General features: G+C 36.5%; 1 protein-coding gene across 1 annotated transcript; it reads right to left on the bottom strand.

Moving 5' to 3' along the window:
- Positions 1 to 9,361: 9,361 nt before the first annotated feature.
- LOC104231958 (uncharacterized) lies at positions 9,362 to 17,015 on the bottom strand. The gene is made up of 5 exons (XM_009785041.2): positions 16,553 to 17,015; positions 15,732 to 15,888; positions 12,962 to 13,012; positions 12,635 to 12,727; positions 9,362 to 9,750 (listed from the first exon to the last, which is right to left on the bottom strand). The coding sequence occupies exons 1-5, from the start codon at positions 16,699 to 16,701 to the stop codon at positions 9,673 to 9,675; spliced, it is 528 nt and encodes a 175-aa protein (XP_009783343.1). The 5' UTR covers positions 16,702 to 17,015; the 3' UTR covers positions 9,362 to 9,672.
- Positions 17,016 to 19,146: the final 2,131 nt, after the last annotated feature.

Raw genomic sequence — 19,146 nt, 5'->3', positions numbered from 1 at the left:
TAGTACTAATGTAGTATTTGGTTCTAATTGTGTTTGGATATGATTTTCCTGAAAAAACAAGGTTAGATATCTATAAATAAAAATTCTTATTTCATATTCAAAGAAGTGTTTAAATAATACCCTAAAATCCCCCTAAACTATCATATTTTTGTCAATTTCCTACTTAAACTATTCAGTGTCCCCAAAAACCTCCATGAACTATATTGCCCTTCATATTAAAAATCACTCATTGCATTCTTAGAGGTGCGTGTAGTACACTGTCCTATTTATTTAAAAAATGTGACATGTAGCACTACACGTGACTATTCAACTCAGCCTAAAACCCACCTAAACTTTCACCATTTTGTTAGTTACCTACTTAAACTATCTAGTATCCCCAAAACCCCCCTGAACTATATTCCCCTATATATTAAAACCCCATGTTGCGTCTGTCTAACTATATTAACTTATGATTTTTAAAGAGTTTTTTATGCAGTTTACTCATGATGTATTATTCTGGGATGATTAATTAATTAATTTTATGAGTTTTGGCCAAAATAATAATTAATGCATTGTATTAATTTTATTTGTGATTATGCTTGATGCTAAACTTCAATTGAATAAGTCATTTATATTCACTTTGTACCACAGAAAAATATAAATAAAGACATATAGTGTTTCTTAAAAATCATCTTATATTACATAAAAAAGATTGCACAAAATAAAATTTCGCAAATAAAAAATCAATTGGCCAACAAATAAAATTATATTCTCTAATTCCAGATTACATAAAGAAGGTTCAAGATATTCAACTTTATTATCTACAAGGTATTGAGTTTAATAAGAATATTTAAATTGGTATTCTTTCAACAATATGTGTAAGAAATGAAAGAAGACTAAAACAAGAAAGAGAATAAATCATTTCAGAGGAAACAAGAGAGGGAGAAATTTTTTCAGAGGAAACTCATATGGCGAAATGAAGAAAAAGGGTTAAAAATAAAGAAGAAATGTTAAAAAATGGAAAAATAGTTAAAAAATGAGGAAGAAAGGTGGATATAACTGAAATATGGAGAATATTTATTAAAAAAATAAATGTGAAATAGGGTTAGGCTAATTGGCCATTATTTTCTGTCATATAAGCCATTTTGATGGCTTTTTTCAGCTGTCACGCGCTCTTAAGCGAGTGTTTGCACACGTTATGCCAGGTCAGCGACGAGGGGGCTTTAATACGAAGGACAATATAGTTCAGAGAATGTTTGGGGACACCAAATAGTTTAAGTAGGAAATTAACAAAAATGTTATAGTTTAAGGGGATTTTAGGGTATTAACTCTATTTTAATTATACTAAAGTATCTGTGCCAAAGTCAGTATTTATAAATAATTTTTTTTTGGTAATTATAATTTTTATTAATCACCAAAGCAATCGTTATAAAACAGCATAGTTATCCTCGACTTGCGACAATCCATACATAACCCTATCTCTATAACTATACTATATGTAGTACATAAAGCCTCATAGAACTATCTTTGCCTGCCAGTCTTTGTATTGTTACTTTTGCCTTTAGAAATGAAGTTGCTGCATCTTTGTCCTCACTCCCCCTCATGCTCTAATGTTGCATATGCATGCCACTTCTCTAGTTATTTCTACATTCCTTGCTTGATCTTCAAACACTCTAATATTCCTCTTTTTCCAAATCACGTAGGTGTATTCTGCATACATCATCTTGAGTATCTTTGTTTTACATGACTTATCTTTGGATTGAAAAAGCAACCATGTAAACACTTGTTGCCAAGAATTAGTTGGAGCATCCAATAGTTGTAACCATCTTAACAATCTCATCCATACTGCTTTGGAGAAGCTACACTCACCAAAAGATGGAGATGTGATTCATCTGCAGCCATACATAGAATGCACTGTGAATTCACTTGGATTCCCCATTTGGCTAATCAATCCACAGTTAACAGCCTTTCATGACACTAGAGCCACATTGTAAATACTGTTTTAAGTCTAGCCTCATTATGGAATAACAAAGTTCTCCATTCCACTTTGTCATGATTACCCAGGAGCCCTAAGTATATATGTTTAATGAAGCTCTTCTTCTGCTTTAGAGCTGGTACTCGCTGCATATTTTTCCTAGCATCCAGAATCTTCCTCACCATCCAACTTGCCTGTTGTGGGATAGCCATGTCAAGTATACTTTGCCCTTTGATGTAGTATGCATGAATCCATCTTATCCAAGCTTTATCCTCCTTATGAGCCAGGTCCCAGTGTGTTTTAGTTATTGCTACCTTATTCCACACTTGGAGATTTGTCAAGTTATAGCCCCTACTGATTTAGGCAGACACATCTTGTCCCAAGCTATCAATGCTCTTTTTGTGATTGTATTGGTGCCAGACCATATGTAATTTTTTTTTGGATTTGCAAATTGATTTTTTTATAGCTAAACGATGAATTTTAAGCTAGTCTCTATTTGCAAATACTAAAGTATTTTTTCGGTAAACCAATTTACATTTACGTACAATACACGTATCCATGATAATTAGCGATAAATTTGTATTTAAAGTGATAAAATAATTTTAAATCTTTATCTTGTAAAAATTAATTTAAAGATTTAGAAAAATAAGAAAGTGCATATTGTATACGGGTGAAACCGAGCCCGTCAGACACCTCAATATTTGGTGAATCAAATGGAGCAGAGACGCAACCGTACGAATCAGAGTCAAAGTAAGGATCCCCTCGCATCGAGGTTCGAGCAAAATACCTGCCCTCGGAAGCATCGGGGCCATATATCCCAGGTCCGATTCGAACCACAAAGCTTCGGGGGGCATTATCAAACGATCGCACACGACTAACAAAGAGTCGTGATATTCGTGTCCAACCGAATGTCATGGCGTAAATCTCGGCTCGTATCAGTAGTGGATCAGTGAATAGCAAGAAGAAAGATTTTTGCCTTTCTTAGAATTGTACTTAGGGTAAAATTCACCTATTATATAAAGAGAAAAACTTATTATTCATAGGACACAATGTAACACGTATATCAAGGAACTATCATTATTTTTCTCTGTTCCAACTTTTGTTCATCAGTTCTCCATTATTGTGAGCCCGACATTGAGGAGGCAGGCACTTCATTAAGCCATTACTGAGTCCGAGATCACTCTCACTATTGGTTTGGAAATTTATTACGTCCTTTATCTGTTTAATCTAACGCCATTAATCGTTTATATTGAATTAACCTACATATCCTTAAAATTACATATAAATTCAATTGTTATACGTTTTTAGGGTAAATAGTTTGGCGCTCACTGTGGGGCTAAGGATAATAGTGACAATTTGATACAAATTTTCGTAATGCACTCTGCTTTAATCTTGTTCTTTGAGATTTTAATTTCAGGTTAAATATAAGAATATCAAACTCTCAATTTGCTCATTTGAACGTTGATGGTGACTCTAGTCACCATGGCAAGAACAATAAAATAGTGCCCAGCAACGAGGTTTCCTCTGCAAACCCCAACGGAGCCCCGGTCACACACCCAATCGATGCTAACTCCCATGTGGCCATCGACGCTAACTTGTCCACCGACCCAGAAAAAAGCATTCATGGGGGAGCCAGGTCGGTAGCCAAGGATACGCACGACGATGAAGGCGATATGATCAATTTGCGGATGATTTTCGAAATGTTACAAGCTCAACATGTGGCAATAGCCCAGTTACAGAACCAAAGCCACGCCCCCAACAGAGTTGAGCCCGAACCATCCCGGGAGAACACCTGAAGAAATGAATGAACCTAAAAAAGGGCGGGTAATGCTGAAACTAGGGCCAACCCCGAAATAGTAAGGATGCTCGAGGAATTGACGAAGCGAGTAGAATAGCGGGAAAAGAAGATCGAAGCTAACGACAAAAAAGTGGAGACCTATAACTCCAGCGTTGATCAGATTCCAGGAGCACCCTCGATATTGAAAGGCCTGGATTCCAAGAAATTTTTCCAAAAGCCTTTCCTTCCGAGCGCAGATCCGAAACCAATCCCAAAGAAATTCCATACGCCCGAAATTCCGAAGTACAATGGAACAATTGATCCAAATGAACATGTGACATCCTACACGTGTGCCATCAAGGGGAACGATTTAGAAGATGATGAAATTGAATCCGTTGTGCTGAAAAGTTCGGTGAAACCTTGTCAAAAGGAGCTATGATATGGTATCACAACTTACCCCCTAATTCTATTGATTCATTTATTGTGCTTGCAGATGCTTTTGTAAAGGCGCGCGTCGGGGCCACCAAGGTCGAGACCCAGAAGTCAAACCTTTTCAAAGTAAAGCAAAGGGATAACGAGATGCTTAGAAATTTGTGTCGAGGTTTCAAATAGAATGGATGGATCTGCCTCCGATCGCAAATGATTGGGCCGTTAAGGCATTCACCCAAGGACTTAACCCTCAAAGCTCATTGGCTTCACAGTAGTTGAAACAAAACTTGGTAAAATAACCGGCGGTAACTTGGGCCGACGTCCATAACAGGTACCAATTAAAAATCAGAGTCGAAGATGATCAGCTCAGGACCCTTCCCAGATCAGTATATCCCGTCAGAAGTAGTGACAGATCCAAAAGAGCTGTCGATCATGAACCAAGATCGAACAGAGATCAATACCAACCCTATAACGGAGATCGAAGGGGTAATGGATCCGGACGCAACCCTGCGATGAGTGAAAAAAGGAACGATCGAGGTCACAATAGTCGGGGACTCATGAGCAAGAACTGTTTCGACATGCCACTCAGGGCCAAGGAGGCACTGAGATTATCGGAATACAACTTCAGTGTCGATGCTGCCAATATTGTATCCTCCACCGGACGCATCAAAGATACCAAATGGCCTCGATCGTTGCAGTCTGATCCTGTCCAAAAGGACCCCAACCTAATGTGTAAGTATGATGGCACTCACGGCTACAGAATCGAAGACTGCAGACAGCTAAGAGAAGAAGTAGCTTGGTTATTCAATAACTGACACCTCCGAAAATTTTTGAGTGATCGAGCCAAAAATCACTTCAGGAATAGGGACTCTAACAAGTAGACCGAGCAAGAGGAACCCCATCACGCCATTAACATGATCATTGGTGGAGTCAACGTCCCATCAGGGGCCAATGCAAAGCGCACTAAGGTGTCCATTACAACGAAAAAACGAACTCAAGATTATATACCGGAGGGGACCGTATCTTTCAACGACGAGGATACCGAAGGCATCGTGCAACCACATAATGATATACTGGTAATATCTGTACTCATAAATAAATCTCGAGTTAAGAGTGTGTTAATTGATCCAGGTAGCTTGGCCAATATCATTAGATCGAGGGTCGTGGAACAACTAGGTTTACAAGACCAAATAGTGCCTGCAGACCGAATTTCAAACGAATTCAACATGGCATGTGAAACTACCAAATGGGAGATAAACCTGCCAGTAAACACCGTCGCGACCATTCAGGAAACAAAGTTCTATGGATTGAAGGAGATATGAGATGTAGTGCTCTATTCAGAAGGCCATGGATTCACAACATAAGGGCAATACCCTCAACACTACATCAGGCATTATAATTTGCCACACCGGGAGGGATCAAGACAGTTTACGGAGAACAATCGGCCGCAAAAGAAATGTTTCCGGTCGACAAGGTGACCCCGATATTCGCGCTCTCGACATCAAAGAATTCACATTCGGTTAGGAAGGAAGAAATGAAATAGTAATCACCGACACTAGCCCGATCGAACCGGAGAAGCAGGAGATAGGCGAGGAAGTTGATTACGAAGTTCCTAGGTCGTTCATAGCCCTTGATGATTCTGATGCCACTAAGTCGACGGTCGAGGAGCTAGAGCAAGTCATGTTGATCGAATATTTGCCCGATCGAAAGGTATACTTGGGAACGGGGTTGACTTCCAATCTCAAGAAAAAACTCATTAAATTGCTTATTGCTAACGTGGATTGTTTTGCTTAGTCCTATTTGGATATGACAAGGATCTCGCCAGAAGTAACCACTCATAAGCTAAGCTTGGACCCGAAGTTCCACCTGTTTAAATAGAAAAGGAGGCCTCGATCCGAAGTCAAGCATGCGTTCATCAAAGACGATGTATCCAAACTCCTTAAAATAGGTTCTATTCGGGAAGTTACGTATCGGGATTGGTTGGCTAACGTAGTTGTAGTACCTAAGAAGAGAAATAAAATAAGAATGTGTGTAGATTACAAAAATTTGAACAAGGCGTGCCCCAAGGATTCTTTTCCTTTGCCTAATATTGATCGCATGATTGATGCGACAGTCGGGCATGAGATACTCAATTTTCTCGATGCCTATTCCGGGAACAACCAAATCCGGATGGACCTGGGCGATCAAGAAAACTTCCTTTATCACTAAATTCGGCACCTATCGTTATAACGTAATGTCGTTCAGACTAAAAAATGCTAGTGCCACTTATCAACGCCTAATAAACCGGATGTTCGAAGAACAAATAGGAAAATCAATGGAGGTTTATATTGATGACATCTTAGTTAAGTCCCTGCGAGCAGAGGATCATTTGAAACACTTGTAGGAAACCTTCAACGTATTGAAGAAATACATATGAAGCTGAATCCGGAGAAATACGCGTTCGGGGTCAGATCCGGAAAGTTCGTTGGATTCATGGTATCCAACCGAGGGATCGAGATCAATCCCGATAAAATCAAAGCTATAGAGGACATCATCGTGGTAGACAATGTCAAGGCCGTTGAGAGGCTAATCGGGCGCATAACCGCTCTGGGCCGATTCATATCGAGATCCTTCGATAAGATTCATCGATTTTTCTCGTTATTGAAGAAAAAGAATAACTTTCCATGGACCCCGAAGTGCCAACAGGCTTGGAAGAACTCAAATGGTGCCTTTCGAGTCCACCTTTGCTCCATACTCCGAAGACGGACGAGCAGCTATACATGTACTTAGCGGTATCCGAGATAGCGTAAACAGAGTCTTAGTTCGGGAAGAGGAAGGTACGCAATTTCCTATCTATTATGTTAGTAGAAACCTAGGCGAGGCCGAAACAAGGTACCCTCAACTAGAAAAATTGGCGTTGGCTTTGCTAACCGCCTCTAGAAAGTTGAAGCCATACTTTCAATGCAATCTCATATGCGTTGTAACTTTTTACCCGTTAAGGAACATAATGCACAAACCCGAGCTCTCAGGCCGATTGGCCAAATGGGCCATAGAAATTAGTGGGTACGATATCGAATATCGCTCCCGGACCGCCATCAAATCTCAAATTTTGGCAGACTTCGTGGCTGACTTCACACCGGCCTTAATACCTGAAGTCGAAAAGGAATTGCTAGTAACCTCAGGGTCTTCCTCGGGAATCTAGACCCTATTTACGGACGGTGCCTCGAACGCAAAGGGGTCCGGACTCAGCATCGTACTGAAGCCGCCTAGGGGTAACGTAGTTAGGTAGTCCATTAGAACTATAAAATTGACTAACAATGAGGCGAAGTATGAGGCCACGATTGCAGGTCTCGAACTAGCTAAAACCCTAGGGGCCGAAGCAGTCGAAGCTAAGTGCGACTCCCTTCGTTTTTTACTTTGTGTTTTCATCGCCGGAAAAGACCCCATTTGAATTCAGATCGAAAAATATTTCAAAATTGCAATCTAAATGATATTCTTGACCAGATATACTTAATCCCTTCTTGTCGTTTTTATTGGCCAAGTTTGTATTTACAAATCAATTCTTCGTGTCACCTTTTCAAATTCTTTTGATAGTACACATTTTCAATTATTTTCTTTTTATTTTTAATTTGAATTTTGATGGTTAATAGTGTCTCGAGAGTCATTACCGCCTAGGCATATTCTTCGGCTCTATCCATATTTTTTAGAGAACTAACTTGATCGTACGATAGCCTTCACAAGTTTTGATTTCACTACTTATGTTAATATGAATTAATGCATAGTTATACAGAGACCCCATTTATAGTTAAATTTTTTTAAGCTAAAAAAAGAAATTCTTTTATCTATAAACTAGAAAAGTAATGCAAGATAGAACAGCAAATAAAAGTGAATGGTATTATTAGGACGAGACCGCAATGATACGCAACAACAGTCAATTCATGATATCAACCCAGAACCGCCCCGCACCTGCATGAACTTAAAAAGAAAATATCTCACCCCGCACCACCCCGCACCCCCATACATTCAAATCCGCTTCGCTCTTCACCCACACACACTCAAACTCGCACTGCACAGCATACATCCAAAACCCGCCCTGCCCCGCAGCCGCCCCGACCCATTGCCATCCCTACTCCATATCCACATAAACCTTCTAATTCATAACACACATCCACGGACATCAACCACCCCGGCCCATTCCCCTTTCAAAAACAGAAGCTTTGAATCACCTTCATTTTCACTGCTCTCATTCTCACTCTTTCAATGCACAAGAATTAATGACCGGCTATTACGTGTATGTTCAAGACAATCATCAAATGAAAAACATTTCATAATGTGACTACTACTGTAAAGATAATCCTTAACAAGATCAAATATAGCAGGGTTTTTCCATGTCTTTTTTGTTTTCAATTTCAAGAATAAAATTGACAACTCCCTGATTTATCTAAGAAGCATAAAGTAACCTCATGTAAAGAGAAAGAAGGAGACCTATAGTCCATTTTAACAGTTATGGAATTGGGAGCTAATGAAGCTATTCTGGCTGAAGAGCTGAATCAAACCATTGAACTTCTGGATGTTTTTCACATGCTGACAGGTATGAGCTTGGATTTGGTGAAACATTAGAATTGAATCTAGTTTCTGATCGTGACACTGATGTCAGCAAATCCGAGAAGAAGACGAAAGGAAAAAGAAAAAGAAAAAGAAAAACTTTACTTAATACTTTTAAGGTCAAAAGCCCATGTGTTGTGATTTCATTCATCTCTTTGACATGTATTTGGCGTGTACGGTCTTATTATTTTCACCAAATGTTAGTGAAGGGCCTAATAGGCAAAATTGAGCTTGGCTTCAGGTGTCTAATAGGAACAACCTTTAGTTCAAGTATTTAAATGAAAAATTCGGGCAAGTGCTATTATACATTTATCCAGCCAATACAAAAAGATTTAAAATGCACATATATAACAAAGTTATTCATTGTGAACCAACTGACTCTAAATTCTGAACTCACTTCTACTTGGAATTATGACTGCTCTACTTTAAAAAATTGTAATAGCACCTGCACCATTTATAATCAGAAAAAATGAATAGCACACAGCTGCTTATCCATATTTAGGAACTTGGAACAAAGTTGTTTACCAAATTAATTGGACAAATGGAAGAAGCTGTAAGTTGGAGAATTAGGTATGTGTTACTCTTCAGTTAATCAGTTTTAGCAGAGCACAAGCAGATACAACAATCACTCTATAAGTAATTCCTGAAAAGAATGAAGGGCAAGTTACAGGTTAATGTTCTTTGTAGCTACAATTCAACTGTCAATATTTATTTACAGCGTGTAAAGTGAAACTCCTATATGAATGTTTGCAGTTCTTCTGAAAACTGTTAGGAGACAACGACGTATCTGAAATACTTAAATGTGCAAAACGGGTAATACCAACTAAGGCAATTCAAAGGTGAAATGACATATCTGCAATTTTGGCCTGATCACCATTGTCAAGTATTTCAGGGACTGTAACTATAACCAGCAACAGCTAATTTAATGTCATGCTCTATATCCCCAGCCGGTGATAAAATGAATAGCCGTTGCAGTCATCAATCCCAACAATCCACCCGCAACAACCTGCAGTGGAAAGCTGTCCAGATTAAAGCTGTGTAGAGTTCACTCTTTGAACTCTTTACAATTAATCATGTGATATGTAGGTAACATAAATCATAGATGTACTCTAATAAAACATTGTGAAGAAGTTCACTCTTGGAGTTGTTAAAGTGAATGGTGAATTCTGAGATTTTCCATTAGCATTATTTCATACAACATCTTTTATATATACTAGTCTAAGGATACGCGTTGCGCGTAAACCCTCTCTGAACGAATACAATTTTTTTAAAAATTACATAAATATTATATGAAAATTTGTGTTTGACTAAGAAATAAAATTTAAAGAGAATTTAAGCTCCTGAATATGATGGATGTTGATCCGATTTAACTAACTCAATAAAGAAAGAAACTTTACCCCACAAAAGGTCCTCAGTTATCTCGGTTAATATATTCAACTTAAGATTTATTTCAGTTTTATAGTTTTATTACTTAAACTTTACAAATTATCCTGCTTCCTTTTTAGTATTAGCTAGAACATATAACTTTTGAAGATTTAAGAGTTTTTTCTAAAAAAATTCTTGAAAAGCTATATATGCATATGCATTCTTTAGTCATTTTAGAAGACACAACACGCCAGCTAACTGACAAGACGCCTTTTTTTCTTCTTGCGAGTAAATGCAACTTGTTCTAGTTTTTTAACTAATACGAAATACTATATGAATTATTTCTAACAAATTAGAAAAGAATAATCACTATCATGAAAGTAGAATCTAGCTGCTATGCTTTGATTATTTCTACTCTTTCTTCATTTTGGAGAGAGCTTTCTTTTTTTGTCCAAGAAGAAAATAACTATGCTTCTGAATTCTACATATATCAAGATTCATCCGGATGTTGTCTTTTTATGGAAGCAAGAGTCTATGATTATAATGAATTACTTGCAGTTGATGAATTCTGAAAGTAATATGTTAATATTATCCTATGTTAAAACCAGATTTAGAACTAATTCTTTCAAGCAATTTTTACGAATATTGTGTTTTAGTTTTCTTGTGTGTCTATAATCAGTTCATGATATAAATTCTAATTTTAATAAGAAGCCTTCCAACAAACAAATCAGGTTTTTATGTCTAAGTCTCATTAAATTCTAATTTTTCATAACATCTGAAATTAGGTATTTGTTTCTCGATTCTCATGTGCTTCTTCATAATGTAGAATGATGTTTGAATGTGTAAGTAATCGTTGTTAGTAATTTATTTTGAATTATCGAAAAATAGGTATAATAAGTTTAACATTTGAATACTTGCATATCTAAAATAGAAAACAATAAACAAATTCCATATATTAAAATTAAATATCAACATATAATTGTTCTTGAAGAATTTTTAACTCATTCCAAAGGAAAACAAATAAAGGCCAAGTATGAAAACCAATGTTGCCGGTTTCTGTCTCCTTGTAAGTTCGCTCATATTACCAGTGTGATGCTTATCCCGAGCATGTGAAATCTTATTGTAGTTAATATTTCTCCAATCTTCAATCTCTTATTCTTAACCGCCGTATGTCAAAGTGGCAATAAGGTGGAGCTAGCGATCCTAAATATTATGACTTCTTAGATAATTCAAATAAGAAAAGATATAATAACTCAAATTTTATTTCATTTTAAGGTCTTTAATATTAGAAAAATAATTAAATTATAATTTTATCTAGTGTAAATTATTTCTTAAAGGTTGAAAAAAGCAAAGGTCATTTCGTTAAAGGGTTTTGTGCTTTTAATGTTATATAACTCTTTGACACAGAATAAATTCTCGGTAATATAAGAGTTATTGATGATCCATAAGTTTTTTTAACCATATTTTTAGTAATCTATTACCGGAAAAAGAATTGAAGACGTAACAAAAAAGATAAAGAACTGAAAAATTAGGAAGAAAAGATAAAAATACATACACAAACTTTACATCTGCACGCTGAAGGTATTTCATAGCACAATTCTTTGGTTTCCTTGTGTCTTATAATAGTTGCTACTCCAAATTTCTATCTACCAAGTCCTTTATTTTGTCGAAGTTTTGCATCTTGCAATATAACTAAATCCTATTATTTCCCAATGAATAATAAGAGTACTCAAATATTGTACATTTTACGTATTGGTAAAAGAGTTCTAGACTAACGTGCATAAACCATTATTTAGGACCAGAAATTATAATGATATAAAAGTTCTAGTTGAATTAAATTTCTAAATATTAGGGTTTCAATATAGTTGAAATAAGAAAAAAATTTATTAAGAAATTTTTTAATTGATTTCAAACCCATAAATATTAGGATATATAATAAAATGACTATTTCATCTAGTGTGAATTCAAATTTTAAAGGGTAAAAAAGGCAAACGACATTTCGCTAAGGGGCTTCGTGTTTTTAATATAGTATAGATATAGACGACTTTTTCTTTATGATATCGTGTAAGAAGAGAAAGGTCATAGTAAAACTTGATCTACTGTTGGAAGACGATGGAAAAGAGGTGCTATCTGTAGTCAATTTACCATGAAGGATTCCGAGCTGAGAAGATTTCTCACAAGGACAGTGCATACACACACACATGTACATCATTATCATTCATGTGCACCTTACCCCTCCACCCCTCAGAAAAGAAAATGATCAAGTACAATTCAGAAGCTAGCACAAGATGGAATTATCGAGTATTCACCAATAACTAAATTCATTATATTTTGAAGGTGAAACTGATATTCCCAGACATGAGGAAAATGAAGAGAAGACAGAAAGACACAAGGGATAGAAAACAATGAAACAATACTAAAAGGAAATTTGTGAACATGACAAAATGGGGTGGGGTAGGGAGTTAAATTTCAGAATGCTTTTATTGGATAAGCATTAAAGCCAAATTACAAGAATTTAACGAAACCTGAGGAGGAGTGTGACCAAGGAGTTCTCGTAACGGTCTGCTATCTGCAAGAGGATGTTCAGAAGGAAGTTCATATAAAATTTGATTGAGAACCTGAAAAGAAAAGGAACAGAGAGTTTCAGCTGAATTTTGGTAATGTTTACAGAAATCTGCGCAATTGAGTAAAGTGCTATTCCAAAAGAACTAAAAGGATTGTAAGTCTCTGCTTGAGAATTCCTGTAGACAAAATGTTAGCAATGCAGCATGCATGTAAGTTGATAAACATGACTGCATGCTTGTATCTCAAAAGCAGATATCCACATAGCAAAATCAACAGGAGAATCACACCTCTGCTTGACGTCCAGCATGTAATCTTACACCCGTGGCGTCATACATGACCTGCCACAAGATTTACCAAATTAGAGATCTCTTGGTTACCAGAAATACAACAGAAGACCAAATGCTCAATTTCCTCATTAGGGTATAGTATTAGATTATCATGAAAAAGGACATCTTTGGCCGGAAGACAGGACGGAAATACCAGCCTCTAAACTTACCCTTGGAAAATACATAAGAAGAATCTTGACTTACCATGAGGAACCAATTTGATCTAATGTTAATAAACCTTCAAGTGGTTATTGTTGCATCAAACAACCAAAGATAAGTATTATATCTATCCCACCTTCCCAACAAATTAAGCTGAGCAAGAAAGTAAGATAAACTCTACTTTGGAAAAAATATAGACCGGTGAATTTCATAGACATCTTGACCAATTCTAAGTGTCACATGCCTCCCAAACCAAAAGAGCACATGGGAACAAAGGACCCGTCCCATTACCAGTAGTCAGGCCTGCATTTAATTTTATTTTAGGATCATTTTAACAGAGAAGGTAATCCGATGGCAAGCAGTGACATCAACAACGAGGACCTTTGCTATATCCTTCATAGATAGCTGGTAAGACTTAGCCCAATTTTAAGCCATGATCCACATCCTAGTTAGTCAACATGCAAAAAGTAACTTCAAGACTTATGGCCTTAAGTCAACTTTGATGGGATCTTGTTGAGTACATATTGAACTTGGGTTACTCTCTCCCTTTCTCTATCTCTTAATTCCAGAGTAGACATCCCCAGTGATCAATCTGAAAGGTGGTATTTTAGATCTTTTATACTTACACATTTCCCAGTGTACCTGCCGGCTGTCACCAGTGTACAAGTCTAGCACAACCCCTACTCCAATTGAAGGAGTTTTTATTTTCTTTTCACCAAAATTAAAAGCTTCAATTTTTTTGAACATTTCACCTGCTATTCAATAATTCAACAATGATACCAGAAGCTTAACAAGGTTTTAGATCTAGGATAGAGGAAATTTATCGTTGTTTTTACTTTTACTTTTCATTGAGCTTTATTCTTTCTCTTGAAAACATGAGAATAACTCTGTTCTTCATGGAAATTTATTTTATGCTAAATGGTTAAGGTTGTAGGTTAGGAGGCATTTGAGTCATGCATTACTTCGTACATTTGTAAGACTAGTCTAGTAGGGTTTTTTGTCTAAGATAGTTAGTTAGTGGCAATGTTGTGTCTTACTATCTTGCTTTTCAATGCAGGACCTTTTTATTAGCTTTCCTTTTAACTTTGCATCTTTCTTCTACATTTCATATTGTTCCTATTTTTCCAACGATTTATGTGGATTACTAATATTGTCTCCTTTTGTCTTTTTGTTTTCTTGAGCCGAGGGTCTTCTGGAAATAGCCTCTCTACTCCTTCGGGGTAGGGGTAAGGTCTGCGTACACACTACCCTCCCCAGACCCCACTAGAGGGATTTTACTGGGTTGTTGTTGTTGGTTAAGGTGTTACCATGCATATTAATATGCAATGTCGCAATATCAAAGATTCGGCAATCTTGTATTTGATAATGTTTATTCTAACCTTTTTATCTTTTTTAACTCCCCCTCCCCCCCAATATTTTGACAGAAAAGTAGTATTTATAAAAGCGACAAGTGTAGAAAACTGCCAAAAACTTTCAGAACTTTAAGCACAAAGCGCAATTGAAATATGTGCTCTAGTGAAGTATGTATACAACAACTACTATGCCTCAGTCCCAAACTAGTGAAGTATGTATATATATTATTTACTTGTTTAATAAGAGAGAAAACAATATTCAAAAATCTATGAATATATCAGAATATGAATTGAAGCAATTGCAATTAAGGGAGTTATATGAAGTAAAAACCACATCAATCGTGTCAAAAAGTCATCTATGTGTTTGAGTTTCAGATCCAAAGATGCAATTAAGTTTTTAAATTTGATTTTGATACTAGGTGTCTTACACAAATGTCTAATTTCCTACTCCTTATAATCAATATTTTTATCAATAAACATTTGCCTAACTATTAATCTATTGGTTTGACCATTAGATTATTTTTGGTGCCCACCTTTTCATAATATAGCTCATGGTCCTCAAAAATTAATCATTTTTTAAATATTTGGGTGCCAAGCTTTAGCTATGATGCATGCCTTTGTTCTTCACACCTTGCTTCAGGGCTCAGGCTTTGTTCTAGGTACTACTAGTGAGAGTAAATACACTTCTTGCAGCTTGAGACAATTGCATGGTGTTCCCTTTTCTGCCTTTGTTTCCTTGTATAAATAACATGAGAGATTCAGATTTATTCATAACCTAGGTATTTTAGTGCTACAAAGTCGGAGATTTACAACATTTCAACCTTGCTTTATTGCATAACGAAGAGTAGGATTCCATCGTTAATCTTAAAAAATGTTTGCTAGTTATAAGGTTAGATACAATTACTGTGACTAGCACAGGTAAAATTCCCTTATTCAGGAAGAATATTTAAACAGACTGCACACCATAATCCTATATAACTAATTCCACGAAAGATCTCTCTATTGTATACACTGGCAACCTGAGATGATATTCTGAGTTTTCTCTCATGAGGCATGTACAAAATCTTACAGGCACCAAATATTTACATTTGAGTTCCAGTGATGGGGCATGTACAAGCTGAGAACTGTTTCTTTCTAGCATGCAGTAACTGTTATACGTAGAAGTGGTGGAAGTCCAATAACGAGAGAGAGCGAGAGAGAGAGAGAGAGAGAGATTATACCACACACGCTAAAACCAATGCACAAGCAAAGAGCGCTTCCCCGAAGCCCTCCTGCAAACCAATAGCCACAGCTAGAGCAGTTACAGTTGCCGAATGGGATGACGGCATTCCACCAGATCCAACAAGTTGCTTAAGATCCCATCGTCTTTCCTTGTACCTGTAAGTAATCCTTTTTCATTACCACATTCAAAATGCCTGATCTCTGTCTAAATCATGTAATCCACTTGTAATATAAGCAGAGAATAGTAAAGCATAGATGTTGATATACCTTTGAAATGCCAATGAAAATTAAAAGTACACATGTGACAGTTAAGAAGAAATGTGGCAGAGGCAAAAACAGACATAGATTCTACTCTCCGGCTTGGGCGTTTTGTACCGATCACCTTTGTCAAGTCCCTAACACTCTTCCTTAGTGCAACTGCCCCATTACTACCACAGAGATATCTATTTTAGAGACAATGTTCCTGAAGCAGGTGTGATCTATTATTCTTAATATTTTTTTCACATCTATATACATGATCCAACCGGAAAGCAGGTTGGGTTGAACCATGTGTGAATGGCAAGATCCGCATCTGGATGCAGGATAAGGTCCTAAAGCATTTAATATACAACTAAACTAACAATCTGCATCAGAGTTAACAATGCCGGAGTTTAGAGACCAAATGGTATCAAACATCTTGCCAAACCAACATCGTTCTTGAATTTCCACAAGATATCTTGAATACAATAAAACAGACAGATAGATACATACATACATACATACATACATACATACATACATACATTAGGGATCAATCAATAATAAGAAAGGGGCGGGGTACCATGAAGTGAAGAGCTTAATGGATTGGGCGAGAGCGAAAGCAATGAGAGCAGACATAAGGGGATAGTTAGTGAAAATTGAAGATGACCCAGAAGACCCCGTTGTCGTTGTTGCAGACGTACCTACTGTTGTACCCGTCACCTTATCCATTTTCCCTCTATCTAAATTGATTTTAAGATTTGTAGCTTTATTATGGATTTGGGTATAGAGCGAAAGTGGAAGCAACGACGAAGGATCCTCTCAAGTCTGAGTCTTGGGATTCTTCTGCTCCTTCCTTCTTTGAGAAGTGGGTGCTTAAGAATTGTATAAAACAAGGCTGTTTCGGGGTTGCGGAAATTGAGTCTAGATCATCATAATCATACGACTTTCATAGAATATTCTTTGGCACCAATTTGAGACTAATTTCAATATCCCAAAGTTTTTGAAGGGCCTTAGGCAGACTGGCAGAGAAACGTACAGGAAACACAAAAGAAAAGTCGGGTCATTTTCACATATACCCATTTTTGGGGTCAACATTCAAGTTATACCTACCTTACACAAAATTTTGCTCCGATACGAAGTAATTCAATTTCTTTAATGTAACATCTCAAAGCAAATTTAAGTTTTTTTCTATCCAATGTAACTTTAGAAATTCGAATATGAAGTTGTTGGATCATTTCAATTCAAACTTCAGAAATCAAATATGAAGTCCTTCTATCTTTCAAATACAACTTCAGAAATTTAAATCTTATCTAGTTCAATCTATTGAATGCTTAGATTTTGAATCTTAAGTTCTGAAGCATAAACTTATTCTTCAAATTTCAACAATCTGATACACTATTCAATGTTCAAATCTGCTCCAAATGGGCTCAAATTTGAAACATAACTTTCAAATATCATAAAAATAAATTTAAATCATAAAATTGTCAAAATAACAATAAATTTAACAAACTCATTTTGCAACTAATGGGTGATGCATATCTGAGTGCCACAATAAATTTTTACAAAAAAGTCTCGGGAGGGAAGAATTTACAAAAGCAAAATACAACCAAACATCTCTATAATAAACTTAATGTTTATATTATTTGATTGTTATAGACAAAAATTATCTATTTTTTCAATGTATATATAAAAGAGAAAAAATTATTCAAATTTAGAATCTCAAAAATTATATATAATTCACTAATTCAATATTGAATAAAACTAATAGATTATTAATAAATAAATATTTGAACCTTTGTGACAACTCAATCGATCGTCTTATGTAGTGCAGCCTCGCTCCCCTGTTTATTGCTTATTCTATGTTCATTTGTGGTTACGTGACTCGCCGGTGTGGCTGGTTTGGTTCCGGGGATGTTTCAAAGTGAATTGGGACACTTAGTCCCAAGGTTGGAAGCTTAAGTTGAAAGAGTTGACCGAATATTGACTTTTGTGTAAACGATCTCGGATGGAGTTTTGATGGTTCTGATAGATTTGTATGGTGATTTTGGACTTAGGTGTATGTCCAGATTTGGAGGTCCGTAGGTCGTTTTAGCTTGATTTGGTGAAAGTTGGAAAGCTGAGGTTTGGAAGGTTGAAAATTTTGACTGAGAGGTGACTTTATTAATACCGGGCTCAGATTTTGGTTCCAAAAGTTGTAATAGGACAGTTGTATAATTTATGACTTGTTTGCAAAATTTGAGGTCAATCGGAGTTGGTTTGGTATGTTTCGGCATTAGTTTTAGAAGTTGGAAGTTCAACAGTTCATTAGGCATGAAATTGGGGTGCGATTCATGATTTCGATATTGTTTGATGTGATTTGAGGCATCAACTAAGTTCGTATCGTGTTTTAGGACTTGCTAATATGTTTGGATGGGGTCCTGGGGCCTCGGGTAATCAAGTTCGGACTCATTTTGGACTTTGTTGGATTGCTGAATCTGTGCTTCTGGTTTCCTCTTTCACGATTGCGAGAAGAGGGACACGATCGCAAAGATTCGTTTATGGTAGCTGGGCATTTGTTCTATGTGTTCGTGAGGATGTGGACGCGATCATGGAGTTCTGAACATTTGTGAAACATGAACACGGGTGTATGGACGCGTTCGCGAAAAAGGTAGGAAGGGCCTGGGATTTCCAGATGGTTGTTCATTGCAATCACGTGAGGCTGTTCGCGATCACGTAGGTTTGGATGATTGGTCACCGCATTTGCGGTCTTGTGAGCGTGTTGGCATAGAAGATTTTTGTTACTGATGATGTTTGTTCTACACGACCGCGAAGGATTTCCACGATAGCAATGTGTAATCACTAGGCAACAGGTTTAAAATTCTAAATTGAGGGTAAGAGTATTATTTTCAGATTTTGAGTTGGAGAGCTCGGTTTTGGGCAATTTTGGAGGGGATTTTCACGTCTTGGATCGGGTTAAGTATTTATGACTCGGATTTGTTGTTATATCATGATTTATCTTTATTTTTAGCATATAATTATTGAATTAAAGTGAAAAAATTGGTAATTTTGTTGAGACTTTGCAAAACTGAAAAATGGAGGTTTGAAGGTTGATTTGAGGTCGGAATTGGTTGAATTTGGTATGGTTATACTTGTAATTGAATGGGTATTCGGAACTTGTAAATTTTATCGGGTTTC

This window comes from Nicotiana sylvestris, chromosome 4 (genome assembly GCF_000393655.2).
Source record: "Nicotiana sylvestris chromosome 4, ASM39365v2, whole genome shotgun sequence".
Taxonomy (NCBI): Eukaryota; Viridiplantae; Streptophyta; class Magnoliopsida; order Solanales; family Solanaceae; genus Nicotiana; species Nicotiana sylvestris.
The sequence above is the reverse complement of the archived record's forward strand: the minus strand, read 5'-3'. Positions and strand labels throughout refer to the sequence as shown.

Bases quoted from the DNA above. Each gene is read 5' to 3' on its own strand.
- LOC104231958 (XM_009785041.2), bottom strand. From the start codon at position 16,701: ATGGATAAGGTGACGGGTACAACAGTAGGTACGTCTGCAACAACGACA. The intron at 13,013-15,731 runs GTATAATCTCTC...ATCTTGTGGCAG, and splicing joins CATTGGTTTTAGCGTGTGTG to GTCATGTATGACGCCACGGG. The intron at 12,728-12,961 runs GTGTGATTCTCC...TTTTCTTTTCAG, and splicing joins ATGCTGGACGTCAAGCAGAG to GTTCTCAATCAAATTTTATA.